The 24,130-nt window shown below is 38.6% G+C and overlaps 1 protein-coding gene across 2 annotated transcripts in view; it reads right to left on the bottom strand.

The window, feature by feature from the left end:
- trit1 (tRNA isopentenyltransferase 1) overlaps positions 1–24,130 on the bottom strand; it is a 125,912-nt gene that overhangs the window by 72,678 nt on the left and 29,104 nt on the right. Inside the window, exons 2-7 of one of the 2 annotated variants that reach the window (XM_077196352.1) lie at positions 16,869–17,018; positions 13,351–13,446; positions 12,194–12,348; positions 9,207–9,349; positions 9,013–9,124; positions 22–134 (exon numbers count right to left, since the gene is read on the bottom strand). In XM_077196352.1, coding sequence (XP_077052467.1) covers positions 22–134; positions 9,013–9,124; positions 9,207–9,349; positions 12,194–12,348; positions 13,351–13,446; positions 16,869–17,018 — 769 coding nt within the window. The remainder of the gene's footprint in view (positions 1–21; positions 135–9,012; positions 9,125–9,206; positions 9,350–12,193; positions 12,349–13,350; positions 13,447–16,868; positions 17,019–24,130) is intronic. The other variant, XM_077196353.1, reaches the window with a different exon arrangement.

Here is a 24,130-nt window from a genome sequence, read left to right as displayed (position 1 = left end):
ACAGAGTGAATAAATGCTTACCTTTAATTTTCAGTTTATCACGTTCTTCCTGACTGAGGTTCTCACTTGCTGTCAGGTACTCGTGAAACTCTTTAAAGCCAATAGACTGGAATATGCCATGCTGATAGTCCTGACTGTAAACACAGAAGAGAAAAATGAATTACTTATGTATACCTAATTATTATATACCCACAAAAACTGAAGAGCAGTACTAGATTTTTACGGGAGTAAATATCACTCATCTTTACCAATGAAAAATAGCACCACAATTCTAGAATGTTCTGGGTTGTTGCCAGGGTGTTGCTATGCAGTTGCCAGAGATATTTACTGGTTGAGGCCAAAATTGCCAGTTTGACAACTATTTTGTCAAGTCAAATTTTATTTTGTGTTTTATTAGGGCAGCCCCCTAATAGTCGAATAAACGTTAGTCAACAAGAAGAGGCTTAGTCCACCAAAATTGTATTAGTCGGTTAGTCGCACAAAAAGAAAATTCTCAAGTGGCGGCATATAAGTGTTGCCAAGTCTGTGGTTTTCACGTGGAATTGAGCTACTTTTACATTGTTGCCATGGGTTGTTTTTTAATTTGTGGGTTAAATAAGAGTAATACATCATTGGAAACTGTAAAGGCTCTACTTTGATTTGTGTGAACTGACAATAACAACAAAACGTTGCGCTTTTGTAAAATAAAGAAAACAAACAGGATAGGCTTTATGCTGTCTTGGTTTCCCTGAACTGGAGTACATCACAAAAATTAACCAAACCTCAGTGTATAGGCTACTTGAGTCACAGACATGAGAAATATATCTATATAAATCTTTAAATGTCTACTTTAAAAGTACTTTAAAAGCTGACGCAGCCGCATATGTCGGAACTCACCACTCTCTAGACTAGAGCAATGTCCCCGCACATCTGATTTGTTAGGAGTCACGAGTCGGGCCAATCAACGCAGAAAGCTGAAGGCACTGAAAATTTTGCATTCTCACACCGAAAGCACTTGCAGACTGGAGCTGCTTCACTGATCACGCATCAGTTGTCTCTCAAAGTTAAGGCAGCAGCAGACTTTTCAATGTAGTGATTTATTGCTACTTGAGCAGTTGCAAAACACCTCAATATAATAGGACCCTGTGATTTCCGCGATGCAGAGAACATGGACGGAATCCAGTCATAAAAACGGAATTTACTGTATAAATTGGAATGTCACGGAATTTGTCAACTTTGATGACTTAATAAAAAGCAGGTCAGTACAAATCAAATCGAATTTCAAATCGCAAAAAGATCCGCGTGATTTCTTTTACCACATACACACGCGCACACACAAGCACACGTGACGCGCTGTTTTCAGCCTCAGCCGCATCATTATATGAGGACATGATTGCATAAACATCATCTCCAGAGTCGCACTTCATGAGCTTTTTAATGCTTCAACTGAGAAAAGCTATCGTCATATCATAAACGCACAGAAACTCAAAGATCTCCACGGCAACCCGTCAAAATAAAAGTTCCGTTTTTTATAAGGCCCTAAAAATTTAATTTTTGTTCAACTGTAAATTGAATAAGTTTGATGATTTCAATTAATAAGAAATGCTTTTTGACTACTAAAATTTAGCCATTAAAATAGAGTCTTTAAGTTTTACAAAATGTTTACAGAATGCTGCTGGGTGGGACATTCTACCAGAAACATAGGCTACATTATCTGTCCTTGAACTGTTAAGGTGATGATACACAGGGCAACTTTTTGAGCAATGTTGCTGGGCAATCTTGGCAAGCGATTGTTGCTTGGGCACTTTCCCATTGAAAATGGGCAATACATTTCTATCTGGATAATTTAGATCGGTCGTGTACCCTGCGTCTCATCTGGTTGCCCATTGACGGCAAAATTGCCCAGAAACATTGCTCAAAAAGTTGCCCTGTGTATCATCACCTTTACAGTGAATAAAAAGTATTTGATCCAAAAAAATTCTAAAACTGACTGATGGTTGATTTCTGTGAGTGGGTTTGTAAATGAATATGTCATTCATTAGGTTCTCAGATATTTTTTTCTTTATTAAAACACTTTTGACAATCACAAATCCTTTCCTTGTCCTCAGCCAAACGGGAGCTAAAGCTTTCATAGTTTTGTTATGCCAAAAACTGTTATTTAGAAAATAACTCCATCAATTACAAGTTTCTTATCATTCACATCAATTGATTAAAAACATGAAATTATACATAAATTCTACAAATAAATACCATTTTACAACTGTCCCCATGTTTTCGGTCAGTCCTGTCACGTTTACATAAAACTCTACATAAAATATGGAAGATAACATATGACTCAGAGGAAGTGACATAATTTGACAGAGGTGAAGCTGACATGATCAAGGGTAAGTTCTCTCATTGAATTGTATGATTTTAAACTTGTTTTAGTATGTTTTTTTTTTTGAGGACGACGAGCTAAAGGGTCAGGCCCTGTCATGGGAAAACATCCCTTTTTTTTTTTTTAAATCCAAAACATCTCTAAAAATGTTACTGAAATTCCTTGCTTGCATGTTAACAGTTTTTACGCTAGCATGCTAACAGGCTGAGTAATGGCTCAATGGGAACTGTAAAGGCTCTACTTTGATTTGTGTGAACTCACAATAACAACAAAACGTTGCGCTTTTGTAAAATAAAGAAAACAAACAGGACGCGCTTTATGCTGTCTTGGTTTCCCTGAACTGGAGTACATCGCAAAAATTAACCAAACCTCAGCGTATAGGTTACTTGACTCACAGACACCAAATATATCTATATAAATAGATGATTAAGAAAAATATGATTTTTTTTTAAATCCAAAACATCTCTAAAAATGTTACTGAAATTCCTTGCTTGCATGTTAGCCTGTTAGCATGTAAGCATAAAAACTGTTGAGTAATGGCAGTTTAAAATGGCGGCTGTCAGGCCCCGTCACATCCCTATGTGACATGGCCTGACAGTCCTGTGACAACGCCTTACGGTCATTGCATTGTTGCACAATAATGGCATTGTTCTTTTTGTATTACCTTTAATGCATATAATATGCATTTAATGCATGCCATAGTAAAACACCATAGCAACCACCCAGACACCCTAGCAACACCCTAGCAACCTTCCAGAATACCATAGCAACCGCCTAGCAACACCATAGCAACCACCCAAAATACCCTAGCAACTTCCTAGCAACACCATAGCAACCACCAAGCACACCCTACCAACGCCTTAGAAATACCCAGAATACCCTAGCAACTGCCTAGCAACACCATAGCAACCACACAGAACACCCTAGCAACCACCCAGAACACCTGAATACATGAATAAGACATATCTCAGCACCAGAACATCGTACAGACATGTTTGTTGGCTCGTATGCAATCATGTACCACACCCTAGCAACCGAGTGGCGAGTTTTGCCACTGCAAGCACCACTTCACATTTTCTTCAGGAAATGTACAAATAAAGAACACAAAACATAACTCTTTCTACATCAACGAAATCCATTGAGTCAGTCCTGTCACGCCACGGTCAGTCCTGTCACACAGGAAATTATGATATAAAAATTTACTATGAGGAAATATTGATGAATTAATTTCTTTAATTGTGTAGATGAAGGTGGGGGTATATATCCAACACTATGTTTTGGTAAAAATCTCCTATGTAAAGCTAGTTTTTTTACAACTATATGAATGTCTGGCGGGTATTCTGTGATTTTGTGTACTACAGTTGACCGAAAAGTTTCTAAATATTTCTTAAAGCAATTACAAAACCATGTTAGATACAATCAGGGACATTTGACCAATAAGAAAATGCTATTTGTATCAAAGAAATTCATTATGAATCCATTCTAACATATACAAATTCGTCTGTGACAGGAGCCGACGTTTTAGGTGTGAAATGCCAATAAAAATGTATTTTATTCAATCATAAAAACATGCTGAGATGGCATGCTGTGTGTTTCTCATAGTTTAACATGTCCTCTATATGACTTAATGTTCAGATTTAAGAATAAAATCTTTTTTCCCAAAAAATTTTTTATAAGTGTAAATGTACGTTTCTGGTAGAATAATGTTATTATTAACAGTTCTCAGATTCAAAGATATGTTTGAAATCATTTAAAGAAAGTATGTGTCAAAACCCTTTGTTATTCTTAATTTTGACATTAATTTACATTTTTACACCAGACATAGGCTATATTTCGGTTCAAAATATCGGTTATCGGTCTACTTGATCTGTAATAATCGGTATCGGCATTGGCCCTGAAAATCACATATCGGTCGACCCCTATTCATAATCATTACTTTTGCTGGTGCTTTGCAGGAAGCTTGAGCATAGAATAGTCTATATTTTATGCCTATATTTATTACAGGCTCATTATGGTTTAGTATTATCCTCAGTATATAATAATTTAAATTAATATAAATGTGCGATGAGTCGACTAATGGCTTAAACGAATGACTACTAGTTGACTAGAAAACAATTTAGTCGGGGACAGCCCAGTATTTTATCCAAAAAGCTATATAAATATACACTACTGTTCAAAAGTTTGGGTTTCAAAAGTTTTTTTTAAGTTTGTTCACCAAGGCCACAAAAAAAGAAAAGGAAAAAAAAACAGTAAATTATTACTATTATTTTTCCTATAAAATGTAATGGGGACGTAAGGCTTATACTGCCATTACAGCTCTGATTCTTTCACTTAGGACTTCAATTCAACTTGATTGCATTTAAGCATTGTACAGCATCAGATTTATCAAAATGATTGCCCTCTCTTTCTCTGTTGCGCTCTGTCTGGGTGACATTCAGTGAAGTCAGAAGTTCAACAGCAATGTGCTGTTACGGCAAGCTCTTTTGTGAAATATAAACGCTCTCGTAACATTTCAAGTGTTGCACTGGGAAAAGTAATCAGAGCACAAAAAATCTGTCAAAGCATCAACTTGCTAACATTAAACTATAACAATATTTAAAGAGTTGTGCTCCCTTATTTTAGCGCAATTATTCAACAGCTCACTCTGGTCATTTTTAAAATATATTTCATCATACAAATACACTTAAGGCAACTGTAAAGTGATGTCACTGACTGAACAACAATGACATCTTTGTGTTATCAATGTTATTGATTAGCTGTAGCTGAATTTACAGAACAACATTCTAAATATAATGCCTTTTGGGTGAACTCAAGGGTGAAATCACAGCCAATGTTTAATGGGACCCAATTTTAGATGGAAAAGCGGTCACTGGGTGCATCAGAACCCCAGCCCCTGGGGTAAAAATGAGTTGTCATACAGCTCAGAAAACAGAAAGAGAGATCAGCCGGTCAGGTCACAGGGACACAGACATTGCAGACAGGGTGAGGGGGAGGGGGTCTATTGACAGGACAGAGCGAGATTGCCTGTCTCTCCTTTCCATTCCCTCTCAGTCGAAGTCTGACCTTGCTGCCTAGTGACTGCTCCCCGTGTAAGGCGAGAGGGCTGGTGAAAGGGTGGCAGATGCAGACATAAAGAAGAGGAAAAGGGGGAAGAAGAGAGTAGGATGACGCGAGGAAACAGGAGAAAAGTGCTTGGGTGGCAAGTTTGCCAGCGAAGACGTCTAAGAGGGGAGGTGGGGTGCGATCGGCTGGACGGAGCGCTGGGCAGTCGGCCATCAATCGGCAGAAGCCACACCCAGAGCTGCCCAACCCCAGACACTGCTGTGTCATCAACATCCACACACACACACACAGACACACCGCAGTGCAGTCCCTCCGCCAATATCCCTGCACAACAAAGCATGTGACAGCACTAACAATCAATAATTAATCACCTTATCAAACAAATATTGTTAGTGCATCCATAAACACAGGCTAAAGCACAGGACACTGCATCATGGGCTTCGCTCTTGATCTGATTGCCGCAAGATTGGAAGATTGCAGTGTGATCTGCTGTGCCGTAAATTCGCTAACAGGCACTGCACTATGCTTGTCTTTGCAAAACTCACCACTATATAGTCAGGGTGTTAATGTTGGTTGCCAGTGCAATACAATGTGGTTATTAGGGGGTTGAGTTGTTTTCAGGGCATTTCTACATGGTTGCTAGGGTCTTATGAGTGGTTGCCTGGCCATGTCTATGTGAGGGTGTTATGAGTGGTTGCCAGGTTATTTCTATGCAATTGTTAGTGTGTTATGAGTGGTTGTCAGGATGTTTTTATGTGATTTCTATGATGTTGAGTGGTTGCCAGGGTGTTTCCTTATGGTTGCTAGTCTTATGAGTGGTTGCCTGGCCATACCTGTGAGGGTGTTATGGGTGATTGACAGGTCGTGTCTATGCAATTATTAGGATGTTATGAGTGGTTGCCAGGGCGTTTCTATGTGGTTGATATGGTGTTATGAGTGGTTGACAGGGCATTTCCTTGTCATAGATATGGTTTATGATTTCTAGGCTGTTGAGAGTGGTTGCCAAATGGTTTCTATTAGGGATGGGTGATATGACCAAAAACTTTATTTCAAGGTATGAGAAATTATATTTCACGATAACGATACATCATGTTTATAGATTTTTTTTTCCTCGTTATTAAAAATAAGAACAAAAAAGCAAATTAAAAAAATGAGGACAATTATAATATAACAAACATATGAATTAAACAAATTAAATGTTTCCAGGTACTATAGGTTTATTTAACATGTAGTTAGAAATAGTACAGAAATTAATAATCAAATGTGAAAATCAAATTCACTGTATTATTTCAATAACTAGTATTACAGTCAAGAGCAGCAAGTTATTTTCACTTTTGTTTGATAAACAATAATGACAGAGCAGCAGGTTTATTAGGCTGCTTTCCCTTTAAGAGCGAATGCACGGATCCATTATACTGATACAAATACGATTTACATCCAACTGTTTACTTGCACTTCAGACATAACCAACTGTTTACATGAATACACCACACAATGGGGATTTTGACAAAATTGTGTGTGTATTCGACCATTCAAGTGCAATAAGACGTGAAAGAGAACAGAATTTCAGCTTTCTGTGTACACACTTCAGCCCTGTGTCAGTCAGCACGAGCACAGCATTGAGTTCTTTTTCACATCTTATTGCGATCGTTTCCAAGTAATTGTTAGAGTGTTATAATATTAGAGTATAACATTTTAGAAATGTTATAACGCAGTTTTCCTCAAGCCACACATTGATATCTTTACCTCAAACAGTGTCAGATAAATGTCCTGAAGGTTAAAACTAAGGATTGTTCAAATCCCTAACCGAAGTATGAGCAATAGTAATAGCAATGCTTGCCTTTGAGAAGCATATTGTAACTATATGTTCGAAAGTAATAACATGTTTTACATTTTAATGTCATATTTAAATACATATGCATGTTAAGATTTTAATAGTCTTCATAAATACGGGATGCACAATGGAAAAACAGAAATTTATTTAACAGATAATAAGCCATCAATAACACTCTTATGCCAAGGTCACATCAAATGTTAAGCAGCAATATGGGCCAATTATTTTCCTGTGAATTCAAAAGGCACACAAGTGTAAATGGCAACCTCTTGTAACTCTACATACTCTGAGCCGGTCGAATGATTCAGGTGTGTTTTAAGGAACATCAGTCACTTTACTAAAATTAACTGACATCTATGTCAGTTATCGGAAACAATTCACTTGTCAAATCCCTGGCTTGCCACCATTACTTAAGAGAAAAACCCACTGTAGACAGGAACAGCAGGTGATAAACCTGCTTCAACTTGTTAACTTAAAAGGTCCGATGTGCAGAACAGGTTCAGCCTGTGAAACTTAACTTTCTTGAATTTTTCTGACAGTTGAAGAAAAAAGGAAGCCATGTAGCTATTGTGTCAAGCAACTTGAGAGATAAATTACACATGGTTCATTCAGAGGTAATACAAGGATTACGAATACAAAACAAATCTGATCTAGTTCCATATACCAAATTAGCCTGGTAATACCAGACTCTGCTACTTCACTTTGCTTCGTACACAGAGTCTGGGATAGCATAATAGAGAAGTGTTTTCTCTCTCGCTAGGGGGCGCGTACTGAAGTTTAAAATCATTGGTTACCCGTAAGCCAATCAGATAAGTTTGTTTATGACGTATGTTATGCGCCGACACAGCCGCATCGAACCACGGATCAAACGACTTTTTTGATCTGTGAGAGATGTAATAGAATGACTGCTGCGCTTGACAGGGCACAAACGAGGTCGGAAGACCGCGGTTTCACGTGGAGCATTTGGAGATTTTTAGAGATTATAGACTCTAGGAACAACATCTCAATGAACAACATCTCAACCTGTCTCATATAAGTTAGACGCCTATCTCAAGTACAAGCCGGTGCAGTTCGACGATTTGGGCAAATAAAAGCCCGGGCTATTATTTGAAGTTTTACGGTATTTAAGACCTGGAAAAGAAAAGAGACACTGACCTGTCAAAAGGCTCCCCAGTCTCTCGCTGACGATCGGTAATAGTTGATAAATTAAACTTTTCCCAAAGGGAGTAGGGCCACAACATCACCTCCATTCAAAATGTTTAATACACACTCTTCGTGTTCGGGCTTCAGTTTGCTAATACGGGGAATATTCTCCACAACAGAGCGAATTGCATCCGCGTCTCCATATCAGCGGTCGTTTTCGATTTCCCTGACCTAATCTTAAACACGGCGCTTACCGACTACGTCACGGCTTTCAGCCCGCCCTCTGTTCGTTGATTGGCCAGGCTGTTTTCAGGCCGGTGGAAAACAGAAAGATAGGCTGCTATCTCAGACTGACTACAGGAGCGAAATGAAATTAGCGGAAGTAGGAAGTCTGACGTAGTCAGGCTAATACCAAATAGAGGATCTCAAAAAAAAATCAGAGACACAATAGAGAGGTGGCTGATATTATTCAACAATAACTAGGAAAGTAAAATAATTATAGATACTGATAAATCTATGAAGCTGATGATAAACCATTTTAATTTGTAAAGCTGCATTTGTTTGCATCATCGTTTTGTTTATTTTTTAAATTGTTTTGTTTAACATTAAGATTTACCTGCTCTCTTTGATCATCTTCTCATTGAAGCGCAGGTGAAAATCTCTGAGCTCATCAATCAGCCCGAGCGATAACATCTGATCCACACGCTTGTCCAACCTCTCATCCAGAGCTACAGGAGAGGAAGAATGAAGAAATTAAATGAAAATACTGAAGACATGTTATAGTCACAATCTAAAATGACTGGTTGCTACCATTCATTTTGTAGTGCAGCCAGAAGATGCAAGGGTTCTGGAACCGCATGGGACCCCCAAGACAATCTCCTCCATCCTGCCCTCGCTGCTCCTCCAAAAGCCGACTGTGTGGAACTCCAGTGTCCATATACACCTGCAGACTCCTGTCAATCAACCAATAAATTGACCATATTATACTTAGTCAAAATACTACATGACTTCAGTCAAAATACTACATGACTTCAGATAAAATAATAAGCTCTCAACTGAACATATTATTTGGAAAGAGCACGCGACATACCAAACAAGAACATGAACAAACAAAAAAACAAACAAAAAAGACGAATGAAGTTATAGTTTGGTCACGCTGAAGAGAAAGGTTCATGGGACTTCAAGCAAGTCATTTCCTCAGAAGCAGCTGATATCAGTAAGGAGACATTAGCACTCTTAACTGTGGGAGAGAAGCTCTTCTACCGCAGCAATACTGTAGACCAGGGGTCTCCAACCTTTTTTCATTTGAGAGCTACTTTTTAAAAAAAGATAGTGGCCGAGAGCTACTCGTGTAATACAATACTTAAATCTCTTAAATAATGTCTCATAACTCTCATATTAACAACTATCTAAACTGTTTTAGACCTGAAAGAGTTTTTGCAGGCCTATATACGTCACCCTTAAATGTCATAGAAAAAAACAGAATCAGAGATTATTTTTTTAAAATTAAATAAACTTTGCATATTATACTGTAAAAACACATAATTATAATTGATTTTACAGTGCATCTTAACTAGAGGTGAAATGGCATGAAAATTTCATTTCATGATTAGTGGCCAAAATGATCATGGTTATTACAGAATCCTGTTCAAAAAGTAGGCTACTAATACACAATAAAATCAATTCACCAAGTTTTATGTCGAAAACCAGCAAATAACAAATTAGCATTAATATGCACTTTTTGTTTACATAAACATTAAAATAACAACATTAAAAATGATGGCCAGATTTTAAAGGAGTGTCTTGCGACATATCTACTAACATGTAGCCTACAAGTGCAAATAAAGTTTTGACAAAAAAGATTTATAAAAAGAAACCTCAGATATTTCAGCCTTTAAATCATTTTTATAAAAAGAATGAGTCAAAAAAGATAAATTACTGACGTTTACAATGCACATTAGCTAATCTTTTATTATTAAAGGGTTAGTTCACCCAAAAATGAAAATTATGTCATTAATGACTCACCCTCATGTCGTTCCAAGCCCGTAAGACCTCCGTTCATCTTCGGAACACAGTTTAAGATATTTTAGATTTAGTCCGAGAGCTTTTTGTCCCTCCATTGAAAATCTATGTATGGTATACTGTCCATGTCCAGAAAGGCAATAAAGACATCATCAAATTAGTCCAATGACCTCAGGGGGTTAGTTGGAATTTTTTGAAGCATCAAAAATACATTTTGTTCCAAAAATAACAAAAACGATGACTTTATTCAGCATTGTATTCTCTTCCGGTTCTGTTGTCAATCCGCGTTCACGAGGCCAGTGAAGCTGCTGACGTGTTATCTGGTGCGTCCGTGTATTCGGGTTCAAATAAATATGTCTGGTTAAAAAAAATGCAAGTCTTCCCCTGTGTCGAAATCCTTAGACATGTTTGCAAAGATTGTTTTGTTTACAGCGTGCGTCTCCCTCAGACTGTAAACGAAGCTCGGGCGCACCAGATAACACGTAAGCTCGTCTTACGTCAGCGGACTCATGAAATCGGATTGACAACAGAACCGGAAGAGAATACAATGCTGAATAAAGTCGTCGTTTTTGTTATTTTTGGAACAAAATGTATTTTCGATGCTTCAAAAAATTCTAACTAACACACTGAGGTCACATGGACTTCTTTGATGATGTCTTTATTGCCTTTCTGGACAAGGACAGTATACCATACATAGATTTTCAATGGAGGGACAAAAAGCTCTCGGACTGAATCTAAAATATCTTAAACTGTGTTCCGAAGATGAACGGAGGTCTTACGGGCTTGGAACGACATGAGGCTAGGTCATTAATGACATAATTTTCATTTTTGGGTGAACTATCCCTTTAATAGTAAAATTCGGTCCGATTTTGTCTGTCGTTGCTATGCAACCATACACTGCGCTCTCCACAACGACAAAGAAGTTTAAGTAGCTAATGGATTTTTTCATCTCGCTGTGCCTGTAAAAAATGAGCGCGTCGCTTCAATTATGACCTTCCTCCATTTGAAATAACGAACTTGAGCGTGCAAAAGACGCGATATGTGAACGGGCCATTGGCGAGCTACCTCCAATCAGGCCAAGAGCTACTGGTAGCTCGCGAGCGACGTGTTGGAGACCCCTGCTGTAGACGCAGTGGCACACAGGCTGGCATCAATTAAACAAGCACATAGTTCTGAGAAGAGGTGCTAATCGGCCCCTTGACACCAATCAAACACCAGTTGAAGCATGTGAAAACGTGTGTAACACGCTTGGAAGCCACAGCCATCAGTTCTCCCACACAGGTGGAAAAATAGATGCAGCCCAACAAATGCCAAAATTTACCACAATATCATATGCTAAGGTTTCTACCCAAGTTCACTTTAACTCTGCTCCTTTTAAGAGAAATGTATGAGGGGGAAAAACAACAACAAGGCTAAGAAAAGAGCATAAATGAGAAAAGTGCAGTAAATAAAGTGACGTGGACAAAGATCTTTGCTGGTATCTGAAAAGGAGGCAGGTTCAAACACCAGGAACTTAACTTGATAGTTTCAATTTCAACACATCAGAAAGGGTACTAATGAAGAAAATAGGTTTATTTGCACACAAAGTGCTGGAGTCAAGACTAAATGTTACATGACCCAGACCATTACCAGACCCCGTAATACAAAAGACCCTTCAGATCCAAACCCAAATGTATTCCAAAGAGCCAGACCTGCAGGTCCAAGAACCAAGTTGTCCATTTGAATGAACTTAAGCTCTGAATTTAACACAGCATTACTTTCACTGAAATAATTACCTCGCAATCTTGCGTGCGTCATGAGGGTGCAATATGGCGGCCATGTCAGGATCCACCTCCTTTAAACGTCTGTGAAGTTCAGGACCACCCAGTTTCTCAAGCTCCGTCTTTGATTCAGAAGTCCCACCATTTTCGGATTCTGTGTCACTCCCCTGCTGTAGGTCAGACAGAGGAGGACTCGTTTAGATTATCTCTGCCAATAGATACACAGACAGCCTTTTAATATTACTAATAACTTACTAGCTCTGTTTCAAATGTAGTGAGCTGCCTTGTTGCATACTGCCTTTTAACACAGTGTCTAAGACACTAGCGGAGTGACACGATGAGACAAAAGGCAATCAAACTCATTATAATCAGTCATTCGGTCTACAATAGATGCGCACAATGTGAGGTGGCAACAATTCACAGCCTTGATTTTTGATTGATTTAAATGGACCCTTTTCACATTTCCAGTGTTCTCAGAAGCAGAAGCCATGTAAACTTACACAGTCAACTCCTTAAATAAACTTCTACTGCTCCAACAGAAAAAGAGAAAATCCACAATTGTACGACTTTCCCAAAAATGAAAAAAATATCGAAAGATTGATTATGATAGTCAAAAGAGAGAAAGCCATTCCCTCAGCCGTTGTATTAGACACACTCAGAGTTTTCTGAAATTTAAATCCAAGGTAATATTACACAAAGTATAGTGTTAAAAATGCACATTAAAAACTTCATTATGACGTTAATAATTGTGGAAATGAATCATCACAGACTGTGGAAAGGGTCCATAGTTTGATGTTAGCATGTTGCTAACAGTATGATCCTCCAAAAAACAGCATAATTTTTATAATGCTTAACTTTTTAATCAATACTATAATGCATAAATCAATACTATAATGACTTGTGATTTTGTTCTCTCTTCGCAAAACACAAGGTATCTTTGACAGCAGCATAATTTAGACATCATCCAATCAACAACTGGTGCATAGAACATAGTCCCCATCCCACATTTTTTCTTTTTTGATAATCTGTTTCATTAGAATGTACGTCACAATACTGAAGAAAAGAGCTGTTTCTACTTTTGTTACATTGCAACTTTAAAATGCTGCCCCCGTAGGCAGATGACTAGGTTTTTGAACAAAGCAATTCTTTATAATCAAAGCATTAAAACTCACATTTACCCCAGTGTCGATGAGCACATTCCATAAAATGGATTCAATGTAGTAGTTTGTGCCTCCAACAATGATAGGCAGCTTTTTCCGATGATGCATGTCCTCTATGTATCACATTAAGGAAGTCAAACTGAATTTTTCAAATAAACATCCTTTGATGCCACAGTTACAAGCAAATCATAAATAATGCACAATGATCATACATGTGCAACCATACTGGGTTAGATTGCAGAGTACACCACTGCTATAGTGCTCGAGTGAAAAGCAATATCATATTCTCAGATCTATAGCTCTAACAATAATTCATGTAATGTGCAGGCCTGGTGCTGTGAGAGGGCAGTCAGTTCATCATGACTGCTGGGATTCTGCTGAAGATTTTAATAAATGGCGTCAGAAGCTCCATGAAGCAATTCATTAACTGCTTCAATACGAGAAGGCGCATCAACACTCTCCCTCACACAAAATGGACAAACACACACACAGACACACTTCCAGGTCACATGCATTAAAATCAAAGCAGTCTGGCCGAACGCTGTCCACCCCATCTGCATCACTCTGTGATCCCTTGGGGGGAGGGAGGGAGCGAAAACAAAAGAGGAGGAGAGAAGAGAAGCAAGTGAGAGAAAGGCACAAGGAAAGGGGTGGGGACGAGATTGCGAGACAGAGGAAGAATAGTCAAGCATCTCTGCATGGTTATAACAGAAGATTATGACAAAAACAACTAATTGAGGCTGCACGATATTGGAAAAAACTGATATTGTGACACTGTTTTTCTGTAATAGTGATATTAAAAAAAGAAAAAGAAACAAAAAAAAGATTTTTCACCAGATAACTTGAATAGCTGTATTTTCAAAGAATAAGCCATCCAGGAGCGAAAATGGTGATTTTGTTGAGGAGTATCTCTGCATAGAAAATGAACAAATATATAATTTCTTTTTTTTTTATGAAAACGGTTTCCTATGAACATTTTTTAATGGCAAACTCTTTTTAGGGCTGAATTATTCAATGAATATATAACGATTAATTATTTAAGTTTTGAATGAAAAGACTATTGGAGTAAGTTTAAGAATGTAATGCGATTTCAGTTTTTTTACTTTAAAATTTCATGTTAAAATTAATGTTACTTGCCATTACTTTGTAAGAAATTCCTAGTAAATTTTACAATTAATTATGAAGTAAATCCTACAACATTTAAACTCTCTACTTTGTTATGTACAAATTGTACAGTTATGAACATTTATTTTCAAGATTCTTTGATGAATTGAAAGTTCAAAAGAACAGCATTTATCTGAAATAGAAAGCTTTTGTAACATTATACACTACCATTCAAAAGTTTGGAGTCAGTAAATAATTATTATTTATTTTCGGATCAATACTTTTATTCAGCAAGGATGCATTAAATTGATCAAAAGTTACAGTAAAGACATGTATAATGTTTCAAAAGAATCTATTTCAAATAAATTAAATCAAAGAATAAAAAAAAATGCACAACGGTTTTCAACATTGATAAAAAAAAATGTTTTTTGAGCATCAAATCACAAATCAGCATATTAGAATGATTTCTGAAGGATCATGAGACTGATGCAAAGCTGAATCTTCAGCATCAAAACTCCACAGGAATAAATTACATTTTAAAATATATTCAGATAAAAAAGTTATTTTAAATTGTCATAATATTTAACAATATTACTGGGTTGTTTATTGTTGTTGTATTTGTAATCAAATAAATGCAGCCTTGGTGAGCATACGAGACTTCTTTTAAAAACATAAAAAATCTGACAGATCCCAAACTTTTGAACATGTGTGTGTGTGTGTGAGTGTGTATATATATATATATATATATATATATATATATATACATACATACACAGAACATAAGAAACAATGTAACGGTATTGTAGAGTAAAATAAAAAAACTAAATATTTAAAATATAATAAATTATTTTACTCAAAAGTTACAATATTAATATTTACATCTTAAATTGTTCATTTTCAAACAGTAACCTATCAATCTTTTATTTTGACCGTATACCAGCAAATAAAAATATGCTGTGCTTATTTCAGCGAGAAGCTCGTCCCTGTGTGTCCATTTACATGCATACAGCTCAAGATGTCAGGTGTGTAAATTATTCGCTGAGACCGGTAGCGCATATATTAATTACATCGCAGCATAAAGCAATTTGACAAACCAGACTATGCCATATTGTATTTCGTAATATCGTGCAGCAATAATCCTAATCGTGATGATTACTTTTTTTATTTGATCCGCAGCCCTATTTTAGCGAGTTATATAGTGGTTATCACTGCTCTTCAGCAAGGCGAGACTGAGAAGATCTTCACCTGCCACTCCTCATTTCTTGTGCATGAGCGTCTGAGGTGTCTGCGACAGCGCTCCTCCAGACACTGCGAGAGCCGCCCCACCTGCTCACAGCATCTCCCTCAGCTATTAATATCCTCTCAGCAAACATCTGCAGGAGGAGGGCGGGGAAAACGAGGACAGCGATGCGTCTCTCTCCGTCTCTGCTACTCGCATTTCCAGTTATGCCCTTGCATTTACTAAAAGACCATGCCGAGGTAGTACAACCCAGCACCCACTCATAAAATGCCAGAGCCATTTGTGTGGCACGCTGGGAAATGGCACATTCCACAAAAGATGTGAAATTAAAATATGGGGATTTGCATTCAGACAAGGAGCAGTCTTACAAAAGCTGTGTCACTGATGTCAGGGAGGTGATGACATTTTAAAAGAACAATTACTCAGAATGATCATTAAGAAGTTTGCAGATGATATCTTAAAAGGCCGAGTAATGGCCCATTAATTTCATCTGCGGAGACAAAATAAGCATTTATATTTAGAAGGACCTGCCAACTAAACTTGTCAACCAAATGAATCTCTGCAACCATTAATTATATGGTGTACGTATAGGGCAAAATGGCCAACTAGTCACCCAATCAGGGTTACAGACTATGTAGAAATTGGCTCAACAAATTACAGGATAATTAAAAAATGACTTGCCGTTCAGTAAGGAAGTTAATTGTAAACACAGTAACCGCTCTGAATGCTTCACTGTGTATGATTTAAATCACAGAAGACCCGTTCACACCAAGACAAATTTCTATAATGATATATAAAGTCCACACCAACATGCACAAGCTCTTTAAAATCGGGTTGACTCTGATTGGCTGTCAATGTTTTTGTCGTTCCTCAGCTGGAGAAAAACAAAAAACATTCTGAAAGTGATTCCAAGAATATTATTCCGCTGTATCATAATCATAGCTGTGTAGTGAACTTCACTATTCTCATAGAACTAGACCAACTGGTAAAACTTTATAGTTATCCTGTTCACACCAAGGCCTCACTTCACAAGCGAGTTAGAGAGTTAGCGCTTTGTGAATCTCATGACTGATTTATTTTTAAAACACAGTTCATAAGAGTCACATGGGAATTTACAAAGGCCTTAAATAATTTCATTCAATCTGGAGGAGTCTTGAGTTTTATTATGAAGGGTTGGGCGTATCAGAAAGGATATGAGAGACAAGGCCTTGTTCCTGAAGTCCACAACTGTGTATCCACTAACCAATGGATCCACAAAGCTGATCATGTGATGGCGACACTGGGCTTGCTCCTCCTCTGTAACCTTATTGGTGATTATGTCCAGTCCTTTGTAAACCTGCAGAGAGAAACCAACAAGATCAATGAAGCATCAAGAAGGTTAATCTAGGTCATATAAGATAGAAATCTTGAAGAAGAGTAGCAAATGTCACATGCTTCATAGACCACATTACTGTTTTCGCTTGGTTTATCATGACATGATCACTACATGAATCCTTAAACAGGCCCATTTCAAAAACTGGGTCCAGTGTGACAGAGGTAAAACAGGTCATGGCACTTATTTTCTCTGTCCTACATATAAGTCGTGATTCTTCATGAAAAACGGGACTGTAGACGTGTTTTTTTAACATGTGAAGTGATGGGAAAGATTTAACAATTTTGGTTCTCGACCCAGTGCTTTAATGATTTAGTACTTTGGTTTACTACTTTAGATTTGTTTCTGTTCATTTGACTATCATGCAGAAGTAGCCAGACATGTGCGCAGGGCCGTCCTTAGGGCAGTGCTGTGCCCCACAGTGCCTTGAGGGGGACCCCCCCAAACGTGATCGCGAATAGTCTGAGGGGGGGCATTTCCGCTACCTCACACTGGGCCCGTCCCATTCTTGGGACGGCTCTGTTTGTGTGCAGGGATGTTTGTCTATTTATTTTCTTTGACAAAACTCGCTGAAAAAACTGAGTTCCAGACAGTATCCGAATAAATAAGAACCAGTCTCGATTCCCTACCCTAGTAATGTGGCATCAGTCCACAAGTTGTCATCATAAAGTGTTGCTGTGTGGTCACTCAAGAAACAGGTCAGGGGCCACAGTAGGATTTCAACCTCAAGGCATGCGTGCACAGCCATTGCTAAATTCAGTCCAGCTCACTGTAACTCCTCTGCCCTTGCGTGCCCATTTCAGCAAGTTAGAAAGAAATGCTACTGAATTATTAAGATCGTTTCCCCTGTGTTCTCCAAAGGACATCCCTGCCAGCGAAATCTTGGTGAGGTGAATGGGGACAACAGCAAATATGTAGAGACATGAATTCAGCCCAAATTCCCCAAAACTTGCAGAATGCCTTTATCGCCGCAGAACTTGGCATGGTACTTCCATTCTGTTTTTTTACTGTGCAAGTAAAAACAAATGCTTTTCAGAGCCAGCCCTCTTGAACACAATATTTTGAATTTACAGTCCACTAACTCTAAGAAAATTTGGAATAACAGCTGCTTTTTTTTTTTTTACCTTGAAATAAAACCAAATCATTGAGTTGGGTCAATAAGCTTGTTAAGATAGACTAACAAAGCAGGGAGTTTACCAACAGCCAAATAAACTTTCATAAATGTAGATTGAGTACAGAACACAACACTATTGCCAAAAACAATTGGTTAAAACTGAAGATCATCAAGTCAAGACAAGTTGCTAAATACATGTTGATATGTAAACGTTCATAAGCGGTAATTTGCTAACGAGCCTTGTTAGTTTCCATAAATGGCCTGGATGGACAGTCACGTGCTCTTTTCCGAAACCTTGTGAGCTACTATGATAACAGCATTTTTGGGACCACTAGAAACACTACAGCACTGACAAAGAACATTGAGACTGTAGATCCTCATCTCCATGTACTCAACTGATAGTTGCATTAAAGCCTGGTTCACACGGCAGGATAATTAGCCCCGATTTACCCCTTCCGACAATCTTAAGGATGCTCCGATTATCGTAAAATAAACTGATCAGATATTCCTGCCGTGTGTGGTGTGTTAAGAGTGCTCTCGTCTGCTCAGAAGGACGTCGGGACCGCTCAAATCTCAAATCGGGGATATCCAACATGTTGGATTATTTTGGCCTGATTTCTCCTCGTGTGTGGTGTCCCCCGGGGACAAACGAGCGCGCAGCCTGTGGACTGTGGGGTGTAGCCAATCAGAAAGCGAGGCGATGAGGCGCAGAGGAAGCACCGGGAAACAAAATCAAAACAGTTGGCGACATGGCGCACCAGAAAATCCGGTGGACGTCGGAGATGGAGTCGGTTAAAAACAAAATACAAACTATCGCCACTGCATCATCCTCTTCGTCCGCCATGATTGCTTACTCTGAAGTCACGTTTGATCTCGAGGGATTTTGCGAGATTTTCCGTCTTACCTGGGAATGCTCGGGAGTCAAATCGGTTCGTGTGTGATGTGTTGATTTTGCCGTGTGGGTGCGCACCACACACGGTAAGACCAAAACTGTTAGACCCGTGATTTTTTATCGCTGTGTGTGGGGTCTCTCAGGTTTGGAAAATCGGCCGACAATTTTAAAATCGTCCTGTGTGAACCAGGCTTAAGAGGGATCAATACATGAGGCGCATGAACTAAGATACCAGCATGCTGGGAGCTCCAGAGCTCACTACAGAGGACATATCAGGTCAGGTGACATGGACTAACAAATGTTCTACAATGGTGTAACCAGCACCTGATGTGCTGAAAATGTGCCACTATTATTACATTGCACAAATAACAACAATTCTCAATATTTCTGGCAAATGTTTAATAAAAATTGGCACAACCTTGATTTGCAGTAAAATATTTATAAAATGATTTTTATATGCCAACATGTGGCATCAGGGTTAGATCTCAAGACAAAACATTGAGTTTTACCACTACAATTTCATAACCAACAACCAAAAGAGAAATCTTGTAACTCACACACATATGTGAGTTACAAGATTTCTCTTTTGGTTGTTGGTTATGAAATTGTTGTGGTATATATATAGCCTATATAAACGGTGTTTATTTTATTTTCGTTCGTTATTCTGTGAGGTTGCTTAGAGCCCATAGCATGTATGAGCTGCCCTCCAGGATAAGATTAAAATGACAAAATACACACAAAAGATTGGGGGGCTGTATGTGTGTGGCAAAGAAGGACAGAAGGCCCTGTGAATGCCGAGCCTAGTCATGGGGCTCTCATTTGGGGCCGAGTTTCTTAAGTATTGCCGGCATTAGTGGGTTTTGTTCCCTGCACCCGTTTGTCACCCCCTTTCGTTAGGCTCAGTACCAGTCTCTAACCGATATCAAGCCCACCCTGTGCTCCAGCCATCTGACTAGTCGCCCCTTCTCCAGTAGTTATTTGTTTTCGCCCTAGTAGGCTAGTTAAAATAGTCAGCATATTTAATCTGACGCAAATGCAAACATTCCTGTGAGGAACGGAAGTAATCTTCAGTGTGTTGTGCACCTTGTTGTCAATCATTATACAGATGAAAACTGTGATGTTTTGTCACTGAAAATTTGCAAATAAACATTTTAAAAATGTTTTATTGAAGATTGTTATACAAGGAAAAATGTGATTCTGGCAAACGTTTACTAAACATTAACACAACCGTGCTTCACTGCAAACTGTTTGTTGCGAACAGGTTTTTTTAGCAAAAAGAGATTGTCCATTATAAATATTTTGGAAAGATGTTTCACACAACAGTACAAAATAGTAAACAAACTCATTTTTGTTTGAATCAAACGGAAGCACAGTTTGTTCAATGTTGTGCTACTGTGTACCCTTTTGTCAATCATTGTAAAGATAAAACTGGAATATTTTGTCCACAGAAAACTTGCAGACAGACATTTTAAAAGTTCTTTACAACATGTTGAAGACTGTTATATAAGGAATGTATTTGACAGAATTGACTGTTTTTTGCAAACAAACAGAAATGTGAGATTTTTGTCTAGTGGAAATCTGTTGAAAGATTTCGCTGTACAACTATACAACATGGCGAACAAAATATACTTCCTCTCAGCCTAATTTTTGTTTGAATCACATTTTAACTATCTAGTTTTCTAACCTTTATCTCACTTTTTGTCTGCTGAGACGTGTTTGATTTGATTGATTAAAGGTGGGGTATGTGATTCTCTTTTTTGTCCGTTTTTTGAAATCCTTGAAATCCTATTCCTAACCCACTTACAGCCACTGAGTTAGAAGCACTAAAATGAAAATTAAGCAATTTAATCATCTGTGGAACGGGCAGGACTCGAAAAACTCCAGCCAATCATTTCCAAGACCACCTGGAATCATTGGACAGTAAATTCGTCAAAAGGGTGTCACGATTTCGATTTTAAATCGAAATCGATCGAAATTAATTCACAAACTCAAAAATCGAAATAAAAAAAATGGAATCGTCGATACTGCCACGCCCCCATGTCGCGCCCGTGATGGAAAGTTCGGATCGTTTTACTGACTCTATTGTTCAATCTCGTTCATCAAAATTAACTAATCTTTTTTCTAGTCATTTCAGGGGCTTTAAATGTTATACTTTTAACAGGCAAATTCCCCGAACACATCCAATCAGCAATCTTGATCATATTCTGAATTAAGAAATCATTATAATGCAGTCAAAAGTAATTTACAGGGAACATTAATACTTTACCTTCCGAGTCTTTTGTTCATTTGTCGCGTGACAGAGGCAATGAACGGATCGTTCATGAACGACTCATCACAGCGAGGGAAAAAAACACACTGTGTGTGCGGGAGAATAAAAAGATTCGCGGGACTCCCGCAAACTAGAAATATCTATGAATAAAACATATAAAAACTAATACATTTTTTTCATCTGTTGCAGAAAAGCAACAAGAACAACTAAAACAAAATAGAAACGATTTACAGGCCAGAGTTTCTATTTATAACATGTTTGCAGCGTTGAGCGATTTAGCCAATCACAGACATATGTGTTGATTTCTTGAACGCAATGACCAATCAGAAGCATTTAAGATAGACTCTCCTCACCGCTCAAAACTGACTTTTTGTTCAGTGCTGAATTCTGTAAGCTGGCAAATCCTCTAATTGTAACAAACAAAGTGTAGGCTATATATTATGAAAGATTCATTATGCAGTCAGCTTCACTGATAATAACAGACGTGTGAGATTGCGATGAACTGATGTCAGCTTTTTAGGAGCAACAGCAACCTGTGCTTAAAAAAAAAAAAACGAGAATCGAATTGAACCGTGACCTTAGAATCGAAAATGTAATCGAATCGAGGATTTGGAGAATCGTGACACCCCTAGTTGTACCATACCCCCCTCCCCACTGCACGCGTGACCCCCTTCGTGCGCATACTCAAAGCTCGTGACGCATGCGCATCTCGTCAGTAAAGCCGGTTCCATGATTAGTAGTAAATCGTCATTACAATCTCTTCCACTTTCTTCGAATGGGTGGAGTCAGAGCCAGCGTTGGAGGAAAGAAGGTAGGACCATTTGAATTGTGTATTTTCAAAATCTGCCAGTCGTTTTCCAAATCGAATACCCCACCTTTAAGATGATTGATGATTCTTATTTACAATGCTGTTGCGATTGCCTCGGTTTGCCTTGATGTCGTGGTGGTGAAGTCCTGCTGCTGGGTCACATGCCCTTCCATGACTTGAATGGCAGGCATCTAATCCCATGCAGCTGCCTCTCTCTCTGTGTGTGTGTGTGTGTGTGTGTGTGTGTGTGTGTGTGTGTGTGTGTGTGTGTGTGTGTGTGTGTGTGTGTGTGTGTGTGTGTGTGTGTGTGTGTGTGTGTGTGTGTGTGTGTGTGTGTGTGTGTGTGTGTGCATGTACTAGAGAGCCAGAGTGTCTAATTGAAACTCATTATTAATGAGGACAACTGGTCTATAGAGGGGGGAGTGAAAGAGGGGAGTGAAAACAGGAACGGCGCAAATATGGACTCCATATTTCCCATCCACATTTTCACAGTGTAAAAAAGACAAAACCAGCATTTATGTGGTAGTAACAGTTGCAACATGGTGTGAGAATCCAAGCGCTCATCACACACAAAAAGTGAGGAAGGGACGGCCGATAAACTGGTCACAAGGTTGTGTTTGCGCCGACCACAGCCCAAATGGGGTGGGGACAATTTTTCTTTGTGCGAGAATGAGAGAATTAAAAAATTAGAGGGAGACAGAAAGCAAAAGAAAAGGGGGTGAATGAGCAAAAAGGGTGTAGTGAATCCAGTGACCCACACCGCAAACACTCAGACAAGTCCCCAGACAATGGCTTTAGTGTTGAGCTATTACAGCCTGCCGTGGCTGAACCGCACAGCACCTCAGGCCATGCACGAGACAGCTGCTCCCCACTATTCATACAGGGGAAAGGGCCATTGAGTACGAGGATTGGAGAGGAGTGACAGTATAACCAAAGCAAGACTGACGCAGGTCGAAAATTGATTGAGTCAAAACAACAAACTAAATATCAAAAATTGTTTTCGCAAAAGCTGCATTCGAAATGTTCCTTTTTTTGAATAAGTAATTACTTTGTGACAGATAAAACAGTGTGTTATATATAATATGAATGTGTGCCATATTGCAGTACTGTGTCTGGAGTTCCACATCATCATCCGTGACGTGTTCAGTTACTGTGAGATGCATTTACATGCGGGATAGAAATGGTGGCTAGCACACAAAAACAATCTCAAGCGTTAATTTTGATCATGGCTTTTCTTCAAAAGAAAATTAGATGAACTGACCGGCCATTGGCCATTGGAATTGGCCGATTTTCTGTATGATTGGCCCAGACCGGTTACCGGCTGGTCAGTCTCATGTCTTTTCAATTCCGAGGCGGTCCGTTTTGCTGTCAGCAGCACAGGCAATAACGTCAGATGCACTTCAGACTAGCTCCAGTTAAATAGTGCTTGCATTGCGCATAATTTTACTAATTCCTGCAGGTTGCACGCTCCCACCAAAAGAGTGCACCACTGATCAGTCGGCAAAAATCTTTATCGGTAAGTCACACTTACAAAAATAAATAAATAGGAATTGCAATTAGTGCATCTCTAAAGAAAATGTAAAAAGAAATTAAGATGCATGTTTGTGGAGCAAGTGGTGGTTTATTGTTGTCTCACTAATTGTGTCATCAGATTCTGCACTCCTATTGGTTTTTGATTTAATGGTTGTTGTAGGACAAGTCACACTGCAGGACTGTGCCTCAAAACACTGCCAGAATTTGATCACAATGGTCATTAAACGGCTATCGGCGAACATGTCAAACTAGCAAGAATCAAAGGCTTCAGATTTTGGCCCAGGATCAGAGCAGTCTTTTAGGATTTTCAGAATACGTCTCAAGTAGGGATGGGAATCGAAAACCGGTTCCACTCGAGAACCGGTTCTAAATTTTACGATCCATCGATATTGTATGCCCTCGACGTTAACGAGTCCTCTTATCGATGCTCCTGCTCTGAGTCAGCCATAGTATGTACAGA

The sequence above is a fragment of the Siphateles boraxobius genome, unplaced genomic scaffold (genome assembly GCF_051911475.1).
Source record: "Siphateles boraxobius isolate OS27281-9 unplaced genomic scaffold, OSU_SipBor_1 35, whole genome shotgun sequence".
Taxonomy (NCBI): domain Eukaryota; kingdom Metazoa; phylum Chordata; class Actinopteri; order Cypriniformes; family Leuciscidae; genus Siphateles; species Siphateles boraxobius.
This window is presented reverse-complemented; position numbering and strand designations above follow the sequence as displayed.